The 18,460-nt window shown below is 44.9% G+C and overlaps 1 protein-coding gene across 6 annotated transcripts in view; it reads left to right on the top strand.

Moving 5' to 3' along the window:
* RARB (retinoic acid receptor beta) overlaps positions 1–18,460 on the top strand; it is a 767,875-nt gene that overhangs the window by 724,382 nt on the left and 25,033 nt on the right. For all 6 annotated transcript variants that reach the window (XM_025374723.1, XM_025374728.1, XM_025374724.1 and 3 more), the window contains one exon: positions 14,705–14,865. In XM_025374723.1, coding sequence (XP_025230508.1) covers positions 14,705–14,865 — 161 coding nt within the window. The remainder of the gene's footprint in view (positions 1–14,704; positions 14,866–18,460) is intronic.

Genomic DNA, 18,460 nt, shown 5'->3' on the forward strand with positions numbered 1-18,460 from the left:
TCAGAGGGGAAAAATCTTCAAACCACAGGAGGTTCCCTGTAAATATTTGAATAAAATTAGTGAATGAATGAATGAGTAAATAGACAAATAGCTACTCCAGTTTGTTTATTTAATTTATAGGAAACCCTTTTCCCTCAATACATGCAATACTTTCTCCTCCCTGATATCTACAACACTTGCTCCTTCACCTCTTTCAGCTCTCTTCTCCGATGGTGCCTCATCAGAGAGGCTTTCCCTGCCATACCTCAAAGCACAGCGCCCCCTGTCGATCTTTCTCTCTTCCCTGCACTGGTTTTCTTCAGAACACTTACTACCCGTCATGACACTGGATATGCATTTGTTTCTCATCTGCCTCCCCCGAGAAGAAAATAAACACCAAGAAGCTGGGAACATCCTTTTATCACCGCCACATCCTCAGTACCTAGAACAGTACCTGGAGCATAGTGGATCCCCAGTTAATTTTTTTTTCTAGCTCTGTCAGGATTTTGAGTCATGTGTGTATCATTTAGTCAGCAAATATTTGAAAATGAATGATCGTATTAAGAATGGACTGCACGCAGCCTAGGATTTCTTTGTATGTACTCTAGTTATTTCTTGGATGTTAACTGCCTTTCCCCCTGGATCCCAAACACTGTCTTATTGGTACTGATCTTACACCCCTAAGGTCTGGATTGGTGAGAAATAGATGGCCCCAGGGATGTTGGAGTTCTCTGCTACTTGCTGATCTACCATTGCCTTTCCTCTCTCCCACAAGGCCTGGAGGCCGCCTCTACCTTAGAAGGCATTAGCAGATGTCTTTTTTATTAAAAGGGAAAGAAAGTCCATTCTGGGCATGGGTGTGGGTGTTAAAGGAAGGGAAAAGGAAGGGCAAAGGGAAGTGGATTGTGAAGCACTGGCAGGAACGTTTTGTATGTTATTTCTTGGACTTCTTGTATTTTTTTTTTTTTTGACCCCTTAGCAGAAGCATTCCCAGGAATAGAAACTGGATTTTCTGTTAATATTAGACATCCAAGACTGTGGCTGTAAGCTATGCAGAGAATGGTGGAGATGGCTTTATTTCTTTTCCAAATGACTCTCCAGAGAAATAAATACCTGAGAATTAAAGTTCTGTAGGCCAGAAAGAAGATTTTTGTGAACTAAATGGGATTCAGCAATCCTTTACAGACAGTGCAATTTGGGGTGATCTATTTATATTGAGAAACTGATAAGTTCACTCAGGGGAAGGCTAAGTTGGCTACAATTCTAGCCAACACTTCATGTGCTGAGATTGACCCGGGAGCTGTGGCTTATTTCTGCTGTTTCATTTTTTTAACATTTTCTTTTAGTAACACATGTGGACTGAGAGTGACCTTTCAATGGCATTCAGGACAACCAAGGCCAAGTAGAAAAATTTCCCAGTTACAGTCCTCATTACATTCTTGTTACCAACACTAATCTTTTGAAAAAGCAAAAAGTTTTAAGAATTATTGTATGAGCAATATTTCGTTTTGGAATTAGAAATGGGTTCAAATTCTGGCCCTGTAAATTACTGGCTTAAATGTGCCTTTTAAATTCTCTTGGCCAAAGTTTCCTCATGTGCAACTTGGGAAGTAAATCATGCCATCGACCACATAGGGCTGCTGTGAGAATTAAATGAGAATGTATGTCATGCACTTAGCACAGCCAGCACCCTGAAGGGCTGGGGTTGATGACGGCAGTGATGTCGCCTGTTCATGGCAAACTGTCCTTACAGCTGAGGGAGATGCAAGAGAAGTCTGGGTCACACACCACAGCCTTAATTTGAGAAACTGCTCCGTGACAGTTGGCAATTATGAGTTTGAATTTCCATGCTGGGTTGGAATTTCTCTCATCTTTACATTTCAAAGCCAAGGGCAAGGAATAGTTATTATTTTCTCCTAGTAATACTTGTAAACAATTTCTGATGTGCAAGGTAGGTCAACAAATTACACGGATCCATCCTTGCACAGGCATTTTCTCACAATGACGTGCTGTTGGGTGTCTTTACAGTAGACTTATAAGAAGTTCTCCTTCTTTGTGTTTTGCTTAGCATTTGGCATTGCGTACACACACACACACACACACAAAATTGCCATGAAAGTAGAGACTTTTGCTTTGATTTCCTCTGTAGCCTGTGTCTACATCAGCATCTGTGGCACAGTAGTAGCTCAGTAACTATTACTGGAATGAATAACTGAGTCTATTTCACATTCAGCCAATTTCTAGGAATCAAGAGCTAGAAGAAACAAAACCCAGAGGGACTAAGGAATTCCTCATCACTTTCCATAGATACCATCCCAATCATAAGTGGGCTTTTCCCAAGGCTCTCTCTGCAGCCTATCACTTCTCCTGAGCCTAAAACCCAGATAGCCAATTATATATAGCACACACTGGATAACTCCACTTGGGCGGCACATGGGCACTTGGAATTCTAAGTGGAGAAGGTGGAGTCCCTTGTTTCTCCTTTGTTCCCTCGCCATTGTGCAAGCTGGAAACCCTTGACGCTTCCTGCTGCCTGACGCCTTGCATCTGCTCCCCTGGCACTTCCCTACAGTCCCTCCCTAGTTCAGACGTCCCTCTTCTCTCACTCAGAACTTCTAGCAACGACTTCAGTGGTCCATATACCCCCAATCATTTCTTCACCATGAACAGTGACTCGTCTAAACAGCAACCCCAGGTAAACTTAAAAGCCAAGTCTCCTTGGCCAAGTTCACACGATCACATGAGCTGTGGTCCAGCCACAACCCAGAACTGCAAGCCTCACCCTGTTCCTTGCAGAGCTCCAAAGCTGCCCTGTTGCTTCTCTCTGGGTCTGCAAACTGGCTCTATTTTCTGCCTGGAAAGCACTCCCTTCTCCCAGCCTTTGGTTAGCTCAAGTCTTCTGCTTTGGATATTTACGTAGAAATTAAGTGAATGCATCTTTCAAGATCTCACTCCATAGTGACCCTCCAGCGAGCCTCTCTCTGCAAATGAACAATTTCAGATTCTCTGAAAAATTCATACAGCCTTTTTGTGTTTGTAAACATGGATGGTTTCATTGACCTCTCCTACAGGTTGGATTACACAAAAACATGTTTTCAAGTGCTTGGCCTCAAGTTTATTTTCTAGGTTGATTTTTGAAGGACTTTCTCTGGCCTCCTCTTAACCTTCCCCACCCCCAAGTCTGGCTTCCATCCTCATTGCTCTGCTACAAATGTTCTCTCGAAAGTCACCACTTTCTCCATTGCCAAAACAAATGAACTTTGCTCCCTCTTCATTCTTTCTGACTGGCGGCTACTTGAACACTTACTTGGCCAGGCTGCTGCTGCTTCAAATACTTTTCTCTATTGATTTCTATGGTTTTTTATTCCAGTTCCTCCCACAGTTCATCTGCTTTCATCCTTGTATCCTTTTCCCTTTCCCATCAACCACCAGCAATTCCCAAGGATTAGTTACTGACCCTGGCCCTGGATGGATGGATAGTTAATTGGTTGGATTGATGGATGGATAGGAAGAGGGATGGAATTTTATTTCATCTTTCCTCTCTCTCACCTCGCTCATGACTTCAACAGTCATCTCCAAGGTTTGACTCCTAAATAATCTAACTTTGGAGCTGCTCTCTTGCCAAATCCACAATGCCATTGCTCTGACAGCCTCTGGATTCCTAATTCACGTCCCCTCAAACCAAATTCATTGTATGTCTGCCAAAAACTGGCTTCCCTACTCCCCACCAGCTACCCTACATTTCTTCTCTGTTTTGATACCATCAGTAGCCCAAGACAGGGTTAAAACCTTATTGTTACCTCTAAGTCTTCTTTTTCATCCTCATTTTCATTCTGTTGCCAAGTCCAGCGTATTTTTCCTTGCAGTGATTCACTATATCTCCCCACTTCGGTCTGTCCTCATTATTTCTCCCCACCAATCCCTGTCTCCACATTTTTCTTTAGTGACACCAGTCACTCCACTCCCCTTCAAACATGATGCAGTCATTCTTGGAAGTATTTTCTCATATCTGTCCCATCCAGAATGTTCTTCCCTCTCTTTTCGGCCTCCTGAATGAGACCCCACCCTTTAAAGGCCACCCCAAAGCTAAATTCCATCATGTAGCCTTGTTTTTCCAACCCTTAGGCCTTTGCACACATTGGTCTCTTCATCCAGAATGTCTCCTAGCCTCTCCAAGACCAATTCATTTAAGAAATATATGTTGAACATTCCTTATAGAGAAGATACTGGACTATGCACTGAGGATATCTGAGTGAATAAGACCTAGCCTATTCTTATAAGGAATTTCAGCTCAAGATTCCTGTCTCCTGAGATGTTTTCCCTACGGCCCCACAGGCTAAACCATCAGCTTCCTCATCTGTGACTCTCAGCACCATCTTACAACCGCCCCTTAGATTTTGAATTCATATTGCTTGAGTCTAAGAATGAATATCTCCCTTCTGACATCTAGCTCAGTGCGTGATAGTTATTTCTTTAGATGACTGTGTCTTTTACGAGAATGTGAATCTCTTGAAATGATACCTTCTCACTCTTGTTTCTTTAACATGCATAATGCCAAACATAGTGTAAATGCTCAATAACTATTTGAGCAGAAGAAGAAATAAATAGATGGATATATGGTTGGATGGATGGATGGTTAATTGGTTGGATCGATGGATAGATAGAAAGATAGATGGATTGATGAATGGATGGATGGATGGATGGATGGATAGATAGATAGATTAGATAGATAAGTAGATGGACAGATGAATGGATAAAAGGATGAACAGATGGACAAATGGACAAATAGATGGATCAATGGATGGAAAATGGGACAGATAGATGGGCAGCTGCATTGGATAGATGAAAGGATGGACAAACGGATGTGTTTATGAATGAGTAGACAGAAGGACTGGATAAACAGGCAATTCTTTCTCGGATGTCTATTTGGATGGATAGATGGATGGACAGATGGATGGATGGATGGGAAAAACTCCCAGTTATATGACACTGTTCAGATCTATAATGATTAGGAAAGAAGATTGTAGTTAATTGGCTAATCATATCCAACAGTGGGCTAGCATATATCTCATACATGGACTGACAATTTTCTAAAAATTAAAATTAATAGAATGCATTTAGAACAAAAGCTATACCGAACAAGATTTATATGTGGTGATTTTGAAGATCTTTAGACATTTTAGCACTTCAAGGACCTCACTGAGAATCACTTAGGGGTATATAGACTGGTGTAAACCATTTGAAATGCTGTAAAGTGAAGTTTTTCATTTAAACTAACTATGTGATATAAGCACCCACTATATCTACATGTAGACCATTTCTCTAATGATTTGGGTTTCTAGAATTTATCTGACAACATGTGAGAGCTTCTCTATATTCATATCTTAACAGGATATTTGGCAAACATCTGGCAAAATTATAAGCCATTTGTCTATCTCTCTCAGATACCTTATTGACACATGGATGGCTCAGCAGAAATCCATCATGTATGTTAAGCAATCTCAGAAAATGTTGAATCCCAAGGACGTGAGTGTGGTCATAAATGTTTACTAAGCCAAGTTCAGACACAAAGTCCTAACATTAGAGATGAACTCACTGGAAGCTTAATAACTGACAGTTTCCATACTCTGTCTTCCCTTTCATCTCCAGTTATAGAGCACCAGGCTGGAATGCTGGTCTTGCCTTGGATAAAAATTCTTTCCTCCCTCCCTCATTTTTTCCTTCCTTCGTTTCTTTCTACCTTCCTTCCTCAACTGCTGCCTTAGCATTTCACATTTCAAAGCTTTTGTGTATATTAAATCCTTATATTCTATATTATGTATCATGTGCATTTCATTTATTGAAAGGAGAACCCCTCATGCTTTATTTGACTCAGTTTCTTTAGTGGCTACAGGACTCAATAAATGTTTGGTGAATAAACAAATTGCTATAGGACTCCCACTATTTTTGTTTATGTTACACTGTGTTGCAATCATGTATATATCTAAATATATATGAGATCCTGTGTGCAATGAACAAAAATTAATGTCCTCATTTTTCAGGTGAGGAAACTGAAGCTCAGAGACATTAAGAGACTATCCTGAGCTTACATAGTACAATAAATGATGAGCTAAAATGCGGGCCTTTGAAATTTTACCCCAGGATCCTTCCATTTGTCCAATGTTCCTTTCATATTATTTAAGACCTATGGGGAACAGTGCCATCATTTCTGTGTGTTGTAACAGATGTGGGTGGGATCTGGAACTCTGAGTTGTAGGAATGACCAATTATTTTCTTTCTTGCCTCAAATGCTGAATAGAGGGAACCATGTATTCAAATATCCTGTAGGGTAAAAGGCATTTGGACACGTGTTACTGTTGCGTAAAAACACTCTTTACACAGACTATATTACACAGATTATATGCTGTGTAACAGACAACCCCCAAGCTCAGTGGCTTAAAACTATAAGCATTTGTTATCGTTCACAGCACCATGGATCAGTCGGGTTGTAGTTCTGGGTTCACTGGGCTCTCTCGTTGGGTAGGCAACTCTGCTGATCTTACTTGCACTCTTTCCCAGGTTCAAGCTGGCTCCAGACTGACCTAGTGTGGTCTTGGTTGGAACAACTGGGCTGTCCTCTTTATGGTCTCTTGGAAGCTCTGCTTCTCGGAACTTTTCCTAAGCTGAGAAAAACTTCATTTCTATTTTACATAACATTTTAAGAGGAAATGTATGATGAAAATATCAAGCAGAACTTCAGTTCATTTGCTAAATATGTTTTGGGTTTTAAAGGACAGTAGGAATGAAAGATCGGGCCATTATATTTTGTCATGATAGAGACTGTTATTTAATATTTGAAAGCCCATAACTTCTTATAAAGAATATACATGACACAGAGCAAGATACAAGCTTATCTGGAACAGTCTGCTGTTGGGAAATTTCTTTATTGCCCTCCTGCCCTGCATCAGATTCTGTGTTTGAAAGGCAGTCTATGCCTATTCCATGAAAGAAATATAAAGGGATGTGCTTGTATCCCTGCTCAACTTTTTTACCCTAGATATATGGGACCTCTATTTGAAGGCTATTGATTCCTGAACCTTAGACTGTCTGCCTTTTTTCGAAAAAGTTAAAAGACCCACTCACAGTGTTTCAGATACACGAGGGCAGCTTAGGCTTCAGCAGAAGTGAACTTGAGCTTGGCATAGCAAAGAATTTCCTGCCTATGAAAATTGATTATGGAAGTGATACTAAGCCTTCTTTTTTTCTAGATCAGAAGTTTTTAAAAACAAGGTGACTTGATCACGCAGGAAGTGTGTGACTTTATCCTGGCTAAAAAGCAGAGGGGCCAGCCACAATGTCTTTAATTTACATTTTTTAACATTCAGTTTTATGCCATCAGTAAAGGGCTTCATCTCAGCTCTTATTTATGTTGGGTAGCTCTGTCACAAACACAGAGTCACAGATACGTATGCCTCTTTGGATAGGATTTAGGCAAAGTCATCACTGAGAATAGCCCATTTCTGCCAGAGGAAATGTGCAAAGAAGCACCACCGTTGATGAAGGAAAGCATCTCAGAGGTCCCTCCGCTACTCACTGTTGAGTTCCTACTTTTGTACATTATGCCGGAACATTTTCTTTTTTCTCATTTCTGGGATTGAACTTAAGATCTTTCTTATAGCTCATATGTCCAAAGAAAAGGATTTTTCATCTAAAACTAAATCTCTTGCCTTGCAAGGATGCCCACCACACTGTGCTTGTCTGAAAATGAATGCGACCACAGTAGGGCTGCCCTTACCAGCCCAGACAGAGGAGGGAAAAAGTATTTGAAAGACTCTTCATGCAAGAAGAGGTAAAATCTGCATATCAAAAAGTAACCAGTGAGGGAAATGTGATTAAATTTGTTTTGAAAGTTTCATTAGCATAACATACCACTTTAACTACAAAGAAGTATTTGACATCTGTACATTCTGATATTTCAGGGATTTTCTGTAACTTCTTTAAATACCTTTAAGAAGCTGAGCTAGGCTGGAAGATCCGTGTTAAACTCCCAGAATGCTGTGTCCAGACTGTTTCCCCTAAGACTTTAATATTCTGTAAACATTCTAAGCATGCTCCTTGCTTGATGGCTGGCACAGTGGACACCAGGTCATCTCTTAGACTTCGAGGTTGTATGGGGCCTCCTGTCCCCTTTTGAAGTCCTTGCACATATGCTACATGTTGCAGACTCGGAGTGGTCCTCTTAGGATTCCATTTTCACCTCCATTTTACAAACCCTGAAATCAAGGTCCCTGGAAATGGAATAACTTGATTCATTCAAAACACACTCTTCGGCGCCCTACCCTCAGCCTGGCCCAAAAGGCACATGTCTCATGAGTGGCAAGAAAACTTAGCTGCTAGCCTTTTTTCTCTGTATATTTGTTCCAGTTTCAACTAGAATTCACATGGCAGGAACTTTATTAGGAAAAAGACACAGTCCGCACCTTCAGGTAGATTCTGATGTAGAAGAAGTATTTACTCACCCCAACTCTACCCAGTTTACCGTGGGACCTGCTGTGTTAAATGCTTGAGTTAAATCCTTAGGTTATGGGGAAAGCAAGTCTCTAACCATTAGTAATAGATCCACCTGCCTTCAGATCCATGGTAGCTCATTTACATAATGAGATTAGAAAATGATTTTTTAACTAAAATTAAAGCATGTTTTAACGTTTTTCTTTTAAATATGTCAGTGCGTTAGTTACAGGTCATCCCCGACTCATGACAGCCTCATAGCTCTGATCGCCAACTGTGACTCATTATTCTTGCAGTTAGCAAGCGGCTGAAGAGTCAAGATGAACAAATTCCAGACTTTAATTTTCAAGCAAGAATAAATAGACCATCATGCTTCCTTTGCTAAGCTGAATATAAAGAACTTTATGGACAAAAATACCATCAATTGTATTTTCCTTTTTTTTTTTTTTTTGATGTGAAAGGACTTTTAGTGAAGCATTGTTTTCATCTCTTCCTGACTGCAAGTGAATCTACATCTTTTGCATGTTTCCTGCATTAAATTTTTATTGTGTGCATGAAAATCAATATTCCAGATACATGCACAAGTGCACACATTAAAATGAACATGACTTCATTTATTTCCATGATTAGACATTCAAATAAAAGTGCTTGGGTGTCTGTTTTCATATTCATAGGTCGAGATCCGTACATCAGAGGTATTTGTATAAGTGACACTTTTATTACATTCATTTCATTTGCAATATGATAGTGGATCATAAATATGTTACTTTTATGCCACCAAATCTGATTTGTAGCACTTAGCCCCTCACAAGGAGAATACTTGATAGTTTATGGAGCACCTTTCATCCAAGAAGCGCTTTGCAAACATCGGGCCGGGTTCTATCTGGTGTATAAATCACATCTGTGACCCGCTGAATGCCCCACCTGCTTCATCAACCTTCTGGCTACTACTGTAGGGGTGGAGAGTAGTCAGTGATTCCCCCGCAGGCCCCAATGTGATAATGAGAACTTTAAGTTCTGGAAGAAAGAGGCTCAGGTGAACTCTGTATTGCCACATATAGGCCCTGACAGTGGACAGAACATCACATTTAGTTACATGTCTACCTTATCATTTGCAAAACAGGTACGAGGCCCCCATCTGTGGGTTGGATCTTGTATTAAGTGCTGGGGACATGGAGACAAGTAACATGCGGCCCTTGCCTTTCAGATATTCACAGACTTGGAGGGGAGGGCTTTGATGCAGGCTTGACAGTGTTTGCTCCTCTCTTTGCCTCCCCATTCCCTCCCAGGGGTGCACCATACCTGAAAGCAGCTTGTCAAACCCCCAGGTCTGGCATAGGTATATGAGTGCATATAGCAGTCAGTTGCAATCAGAGTGAAAGAAGAGGCCCACCATCAAACATCCCAGGCAGCCTTTGGAGCTGAGCATCAGATGCACACCCTATGCTCCCAGAGAAGAGAGTCATCTCCCCACCCACCACCCCACAACGCCCCTCAGCTTACCCTCCCAATTCCCCAGGGTTAGCTTCCTAATCTAGGACCAGCAGGATCCCCCTGCCACACCCAGTAATACACAGGCACAGGTCCCTGTAGCATGCTTCATTACACTCACTACACTGTAGAATGTGTGTGCATGGGGTAGACTCAGACTCAGCAGAGCACACTGGGTTTCCTAAGTTCTGATCCTGACTGTATCACTCACAGGATGCATGACCTCAGGCAGGGTACTCACCTTCCTGTGCCTCCGTTTTCTCATCTGCAAAATGGGCATAATAGTGGTATCTACCCTATTAAGTTGTTGTAAGGATTGAATGGTCTACCATGAATAGAAGGCTTTATGATAGTTGTAATGAACACTTTCAGTATTGTGGTAAATAATACTCTCATATATTAATTGCAGTACATGTCATAATAGTGATGCCAATATTCTATTATTATTACTGTCACTGTTTTATTATATGATTCATGTCTGTCTCCTACCATAAGCTTTTGCTTCATGGCAGCAAGAACCATCCTGTGTCACAATGGCATGTAGTAGATGGTCAGTAAATATTCATTGATTGAATGAATGAATTGAACAATGAAGGAACAAATGAATCCACCCACTCATTTGGTGCCACTGCGATGGCTTCTCCAAGCACCATTTTTTATAGCAAGTCTCCTCTGCCACTGACAGCCACAGGCCCCACAGTAATCCCCACAAGTCCTTGGTGTTTGGGGCATCCATTTCCCCACAGAAGAGCCTTACATTCTTCCTGCATAACTAACCCACATGGGCCTTTACAGCCGTCTACCTCCTTCCCACCTAACCCACCATCTGTGTGTCTCCATGCAGGTGCTACTGCCATCTCGGGGGAGGCTCTGAAAGGAGCTGCCTCCTCTGGAGTTGACCCCAGGTGGTAAGTGGTGGAGCTGGCACTTGTTCTAATCTCCTGACTTCCCCAGCAGTACTGTGTCACCCCTTGCCTCCCACTGCTGACCTCCAGGGGAATGAGCCCTGCCCTGCCCCAGGAGCTGCTGACCATGAGGCCTCAGAGGGACCAATGGTCCCAAGAACCTGGACAAAGCAACCATCCCCAGGCCCCTGTGGCTTCTTGTGCACTGTGTCACCTCTGTGATTCTGGTGGTTCTTGGCAGCCCTTCTCAAACACTGTGTCTGCGTTCTTCTAGAGTTTAAAACCATTGAGGGAAGCAGCTGCTGAAGCCACATGTTTAGAAAATTTGTCCATCGACTTATGAAGCTGTATGTAACTGGGGCATTATCACCAGAGGGGTGGTTCCTGCATTTTGCTCGTGTGGAAGAGTTTGTGATAATTCCAGGAGTCCTTTAGTTACATCGACAGTGGTGGTGGGGCTTCGTTTAGGGGACAGAAGGACTGTGGAAAGCAGCCTGAGGTTACACCATGGTCCCCTTTGAGTCAGCTGCAAAGGGTGCTCCAAACTGGGCCCAAAGCTCAGAACATGGTGCTCTGGCTTCACCGTTGTGATTTTGCAAATGGCAGGTGCTATCACTGTACAACCCAACAGAGACTCCCAACTTGGTGCCCAGCTGCAGCTCACCCAGGGTCCCTTCCCACAGGACCTCACCCCTCCCTTTCTTGCTTGGTTCAGATACTCCATGGTGAGAGCTCCCGGTGTCTCCTCTCTCCTGGTAACCCTCTAGAGCTGTGTTTGTTCGTCTGAGTTTTCCAGGCCCCTGGTGATGGATGGGGACAGTGAAGCAGAATGCTTAGGAGCAGACACGGGTCCTGAAGAGCTCCCTGTGGATGGAATTATGGGGAATCCTTGGGTGGGTTGTTAGTTTGTTTGGTGGCCTCTCTTTCTGCACATTCCACTGAAATGCACATTGGGTTGACTACTTTCAAACATGGTGGTGTTGGGCCTCAAGTTCCTTGAGTGTAGAAATGGGGTCATCATGCCCACCTCACCTGGCTTACTGTGGGGATTTCGTGAGCTAGGATTCTTCACCTCCTGGTGCCCCAGTGGCCCTTGCTATACAATCACTAAAGGGTATTGATTGCAGCTGCTGCTGCATTTTAATGGAGCTGTAGGTGTTATCTCCGCTTCACGATCGACTCAAAGCAGTTCCTAGTATTTAGCAATGTGTGGCCTCCCAAAGGGCTCTGGGTTTCTTGTTGGTGTTGTTTTGTGATATAATTCACATAGCATAGCATTCATCATTTTAAACTGTACAATTCAGTGGTGCGTAGTGGATCCACTAAGTTGTGCAGCCTTCACCAGTAAGTCCAGAACATTCTCATCTCCTAAAAAAAGAAACCCTGAACCCGTTAGCACTCCCAATCCTCCCTCCCCACCAACTGGCCCCTGGGCCTGACAACCACAAGCCTACTTTCTGTCTTTGGATTGGCCTGTTCTGGACATCCATATCATTAGAATCACACAATGTGTGGCTTTTTGTGACTGGCTTCTTTACGGTATATGTGTTAAAGCTTCATCTGTGTTGCAGCATGTGTCCATAATTCATTCCTTTTTATGACAAATAATATTCCACCATAAGGACATCCTAGATTCCACTTCTCCATCATCAGGTGATGAACATTTGGGTTCTTTCCACTTTTCAACTGCTGTGAGTCACGCTGTCATGAACATTCATGGACAAGTTTTACATAGACACGTATTTTCAGTTCTCTTGGGTGTACACCGAGGAGAGGAATTGCTGGGTCACTTGCTACTTCTGTGTATAACTTTGTGAAAAACTGCCGAGTACTTTTCCTCGGGGCTGTGTTTCAGAAGGACCATCCCTGCTTAGATTTGACTTTTTCATTAGCTAAGGAAGGCCATTGGCAAAGGCAGGGGAAAAGAGGGGAGTCTGTCACCTGAGATCCTGCGCACTCACACACAAGCCTTCAGGCATTCCCTCCCTTCAGCAGTCCAGGCTCCACCTCACAGCCAGCCACCATGCCGTCTCTGCCACCCTGCACGACACCTTCCCCCCTCATTGTGTCTCCTTTGCCCACCGGCTTCTTTGCATTCTCTCTGCTTTGAACCACGATACCCGCTCTCACCCAGCGTCCTGCACTGGCTGGGAGGGATCCGGTCACAGAGGTCTCGAGGGGCCAGTCTGCACTGGGAAAGAATACAGCTGAGGCTGCACTACCCACTCATTTCACCAGTGATCTAGAAATTTTCTGAGCCAATGAGCAGTGTCATTTCAGAGTCCTGGGGGAAGGAAACCGTCTAGAAGGGTATTCTCTTCAGACCTGTTGGTTTCCTTAGGAATAAGTGAGTGAGTCCAAGTGAGGAAAGAACTTCTCAACCATGTGAACTTGAGCATATTTCTTAGCTTCTCCAAGACTCAGTTTCTTCATCTGTAAAATGGGTTTAAACTTGCCTACCTGATAAGAGGATCAAGTGGGATACTGTGATACCATGTTCAACATACTCAAAAAAACATTCCTTTTCTCCCCAGCTGCCCTCCCTCCTAGTTAGGTAGGAGTGGCTTATACAGACACTGACCTTGTAGTACGACTCACCTCCCTTTTTTTTCTTTACTCCCCCTTCTCACCCCTTACTCTTTCCTTTCACCGCTTCCTCTCTCCTCCTGCTATTGTCTTACTCTGCCCTCAGCTCCCACCCCAAACATGGGTGTTCTCATGGTGTGGACACAGGGAACTGCCAGTTCTCAAATCACCCATGTGCTCTTAGGGAGGCAACTCAGGCCAGATCCTCTTAGGCAGATCAGATTATGCCCTGGGTCATTTTGCAGTGCAGATTCCCAGGTCACGGTGGCGGCAGGCATAGCCAGGCAGCGTCCAGCCTGGCACCCACTGGGCCCCCAGGGAACATGGACTTCCTGGAGGGGGTTGGCATGGTCTGGTTTCACCTGTCTGCCTCCCAGGGTTTCAGTTTCTTTCCCCACGAGATCCTAGTCAGGGGCTAGAGCTTTGAGTTACACGCGGTTTTGCAGTCACAGCAGAGGCCTGTGCTGCAGGAGGAAGCACGGGCTTCCGTAGCACTGTGTCCTGGGCCCTGACTTTGTGCCCGGTACCGTGCTTGGTCCGGAGCATGCAGAGGGAGAGGACATACGCCTGCTGTGGGTCCAGTGTTCTGGACACAATGTGGAGTCGAGTGGCCACCAGCGAATAAGGGAATGAATGGTTTTCCAGGCTGAAGGTTTCATACTGTATCAATTATTATTTTTAAGTAACTTTATAGACCAAAACAGATAACAGGGTTCATACAGAAAGTTTAGAAAGAAGAAAAACACGAAGGGACAAAAACCATCATCCTTATCTCCTCTCAGATGAGTTTCTTCAAAAGTAAAAAGCAAAGACACCAAAATGTGTAACTAGGAAATACTAATTATGAAGCCACAGGAGCTCTGTTCAGAGACCTGACCCTTCCCTTACAATGTCGCTCAGGGCATCCCCTTTGAGGGTAAAGCTGTTGGAAAAATCCTTCTCTCTTCAAGAGATCCAGTCCACAGAAGAAGCTCTCTCACAACAAGCCAAGACTCTGAGCCTCCTGGGTTGAGCCCAAGCTTTCCAAATAACTGACAGGCACATGCATATACAGAAAGACAAACCTAGCTCTCTGCCGGGACTCCCCGGCTGCCAAAGCCCTTTTCCAGGGAGGTGTATTATTACCACCTCTTCCCACTGTTTCTGTCCCAAATATCAAATGAGCTTAAGGCAGCATCGGGGGGTGGAACCTCCCAGCCCAGGAGCACAGGCCCAGCCTTCAGTGACCTCTGATGTGCCTTCTCTCTCATTTCCAGCTGTCAGGAATGACAGGAACAAGAAAAAGAAGGAGACTTCGAAGCAAGAATGCACAGAGAGCTATGAAATGACAGCTGAGCTGGACGATCTCACAGAGAAGATCCGAAAAGCTCACCAGGAAACTTTTCCTTCGCTCTGCCAGCTGGGTAAATACACCACGGTAAGAGACACTCCTGCCCCGGGCTGCTGGGCGCGTGGAAACCTCGCACATGCATGTGTGCAGAGATACACACACAGACACACGCTTTGCACTGGGCCTGGCAGAGACTTGCATGCTAGCCGGCTGGGGCTAGGTAGTAGCCACTTCCCTCTGTGCCGTAGCCTTTGGGCGTGGGCAGTCAGTGAGTAGGCTGAGTGCCACCTCCCTGCAGTCATGCACACATGCATTCACGCTGGATGCATTAACTGAGCATTTGCTATACGACAGGCTGTGTTCCAAGCCCTGGTAACATGAACTACTGAGTGCTGCTCTCAGAGACTTTGATCTGGTGAAGGAAACAAGTAAAGCCAGTGAAGCGTTACATGGGTCATGACAGACATCTGTACAGAAGGACCCAGGGGGACAAGGGCCCGATCTTTTAAAAACCCCAATCCAGCTGTGAAATCCAGCCAAGATAAAGAGGCCCTCTCCTGGGCCAAGGTCTGCCTTCTGTGAGAGGACATGTACAAAACCCCTAAGACAGGGCCTAGAAAAGTTTGGGGTAGGCATGCCCCATGGCCTGTTGAGTGAATGTTCCCCCTCTGCTTCCCAGCCTTCTGCCAGGAATGACCTTTCACTGAGATTAGAAATACAGAGAGAGAAGGAGGAAAAAGAGAAGTGAGTGAATAAGGCAGGAGGTGTATGTTGACTGGTCTAGGTTGCACCAGTGGAGAGGTCATGAGGTGCTTTAATTTTTCCAAGTGGTTTTTGCATATATTATGTTCACTGATGTATATTTCTAACTTGTGGCATGTCATAGACACTCAATAGATATTTGATGAATTAATATAACTAGAATGTTGTTCTGGCCTCTTTAAAAACCTTAGGTTGCTCACCTACAATGCTATAGTACACATACTTTAAAAAGAAAAATCCAAATATTGTAGCCCTTGGTGGTTTGGTGACTGGTATGCTAGAAAAAGGATAGCATGGGAGGTCCTGAAGATAAAAAGACAAAATAGTGATACCAGCAAGAAAAAACCACAGTGAGTGGAGGGGCTTTGCAGCAGTTCTTGGTGAGCATGGGGTGTAGTGCGCTAGGATGTTGGTGCCACCATGGTATCTGTAACACGAGAATGGGGACCAGGAGTAAGCCCAGAGGGGCGCCTGTGGAAACTGATGCCAGCACACGCCTAGGTGGCTTCTCAGATGAGGATGAGGCTACACAGTTGGGTGGCACCAGCTTCTGAAGGGCTGGTACCCACCTTAAACAGATAAGTCCCCTGGCTAAGCCCAGAGGCTTTGGCTCACTGGAAGCAGAGGTCGAACCTTGAGCAGTACTTCTCAAAACTCAGTGTGCATCTGACGCGTCTGGTGATCTTTTCACAATGCAGGTTCCGGTGCAGCAGGCATGGCCTAGGGGCATTTCTAACAAGCTGCCAGGCTACTGATGCTGCTGGTCTGCAGACCAGACTCTGAAGAGCAAATAAGCTGGGCTTTGAGAAGCAAGAGCCAGGGTGGCACCCTGGGGCCCAGCTCACCCATTGGTGTCAGCCAGGAGAAACACTGGCATGTCTGCCAGGCCGAGGGAGAGGCTCGGCTTCACCTCAACCAGCCTTCACTGAGCTTGGGGAGCACTGTCCCATCCCAGAGCAGGGACACAGGCCAGGACAAGACTGGACACTGTAAGGGAGCTTTCATTTTCACCTGGGAGAGAAAGTGGAATGTGACCCCATGTATCCAGAGCAAAGTACACGAATGTACTTCAAGTCCTGCTCAGCCACCATCAGCCCCGTGACAGTGAACAAATTACCTAACGTCTCTCAGCCTCAGGTTTCCCATCTCTAAATGGGAATAATGTGAAGCAGTTGGGAGGATGAAATGAGACAATTTGTGAAAAGCTGCTGTGATGGGACCCAAATATATCTACCTAGCAGTGGAGTGGCAGAAGCATCATCCAGCCGTGCGTCTTCTACTGGCTATGAACTGACCCTCCAGGGACCTGGCCCCCATGCTGGGTGCATCTGACAATACAGAAAAGTAACGTGATGAGTAACCAATACCAAAAAGTATGGCATTTCTTTCTTTCAGAAATACTTACTAATTGCCAGCCATTCAGTGGCATTTCGGGCCCTGTATTGGGCTGTGTATCAAGGTGGGGGCTTCTTGACCTAAGAAATGAGGGAACTCAGGCTGGCACAGTGGGAAGGGACAAAAAGAGAAGATGAGAGAAAACGGGCGTTGTGCAATGGTGGACTGTGTTGAGTTGACAGCGAGAGGGAAGAGAGAATGGGAAAAGCCTGGCAGAGTCTTGAGTGCCACTTGAGGAGTCTGTATTTTAGTTCGTAGATAATGAACAGTAATTGATGGGTTGTGGTCAAAAATCTTTATTATCATTGTAATCATTATGACATCTAATATTTATTGAGCATTTACTATGTACTAGGGACCATGCCAAGTACTGTAAGTATACTAATTCTTTTACTCCTTGTGAGGACTCTATGAATTGGGTTTCGTTGCCCTCATATTACAGATGCGAAAGCCAAGTACAGAAAGCCTAGATAACGTTCCCCTTTCTCTCAGTCAACAAGTGGTCAGAGGTGAGACTTGAACTTGAACAGCCTGACTCCAGGGCCACTCTTTTAACCACTACACTCTACACAGAATCCCTCGAGAGGGTTGCCAGAACGGGAGAATGGAAGCTGGGGCCATTGGAGGCATCTAGCTAGGAGGAGAGAGTTGTGACCCAGGAATAAATCAATCTTGTAGTTCCAAGAAAGTCAGAAGAGAAGAGATCAGAGTAGGGAGGTCTTCCTGAAAGAGGAGACTTTTGATCCAGGTCATGAGGTGAGAGACTTTATATGGCAGTACCTAGGGCCACTAACTGCTACATCAGGGGCCCCCTCCGTCTCCTCCAGGTGGTATCTTAGCATAGCCAAGTCAGTCCCCAGACCCTGACTCACCTAGTAACCAGGTGAAACGGCTCCCACTCTAGCCTGGAGGAGGGCAGGACAAACACAACGTACAGCATTTGCCCCTCCTGGAACGTGCGCCTGGTGTGACCGGGGGTTCCTACAGGGTGGCTCACATGTGAGGCACTGGCACTCCTGTGGGCGGTCCCTCACCACTGATGAGTAGAAGCTGGAGAGGTAAACCCCTCGGCTTCCTGATTCCTTGGGCAGGATAACTCTTAGGTATCCTCTAAACCATCTCCCAGAGTTTCCCAACTAGATGGAGCCCTGACTGCCCACAGTGATGAACTCCGCTGGCCGCCTTCCTTCCCTGCCCACTCTGCTCCTCCAGTGCTTCCTGGGATCCCCTCCCACGTAAACCACTGTGCATTCCAATTCTAGTCTCAGTCTCGGCTTGTGGCCTGAGAGAGAGGCTTCCCTGTGGGCCTCCAGAGCCCTTTCCTATCCACCCCAATATGGGGGTGACACCCCCAGTCCTCAACTGGGGCCCACCCTCCTAAACACTTTGTGGAGACTTTTTGTACTTCTTTCAATCAGGCAGGAAAAACAGAAGCACAATTTTATCTCTAAAGCGTGGCCCTTGGCTACTGGGCATCCTTCCAGAGGCCTGCTGCCCACCGCGGGGTGGAGGGCGCTCTGAGCCA

Source organism: Theropithecus gelada, chromosome 2 (assembly GCF_003255815.1).
Source record: "Theropithecus gelada isolate Dixy chromosome 2, Tgel_1.0, whole genome shotgun sequence".
NCBI classification, from domain to species: domain Eukaryota; kingdom Metazoa; phylum Chordata; class Mammalia; order Primates; family Cercopithecidae; genus Theropithecus; species Theropithecus gelada.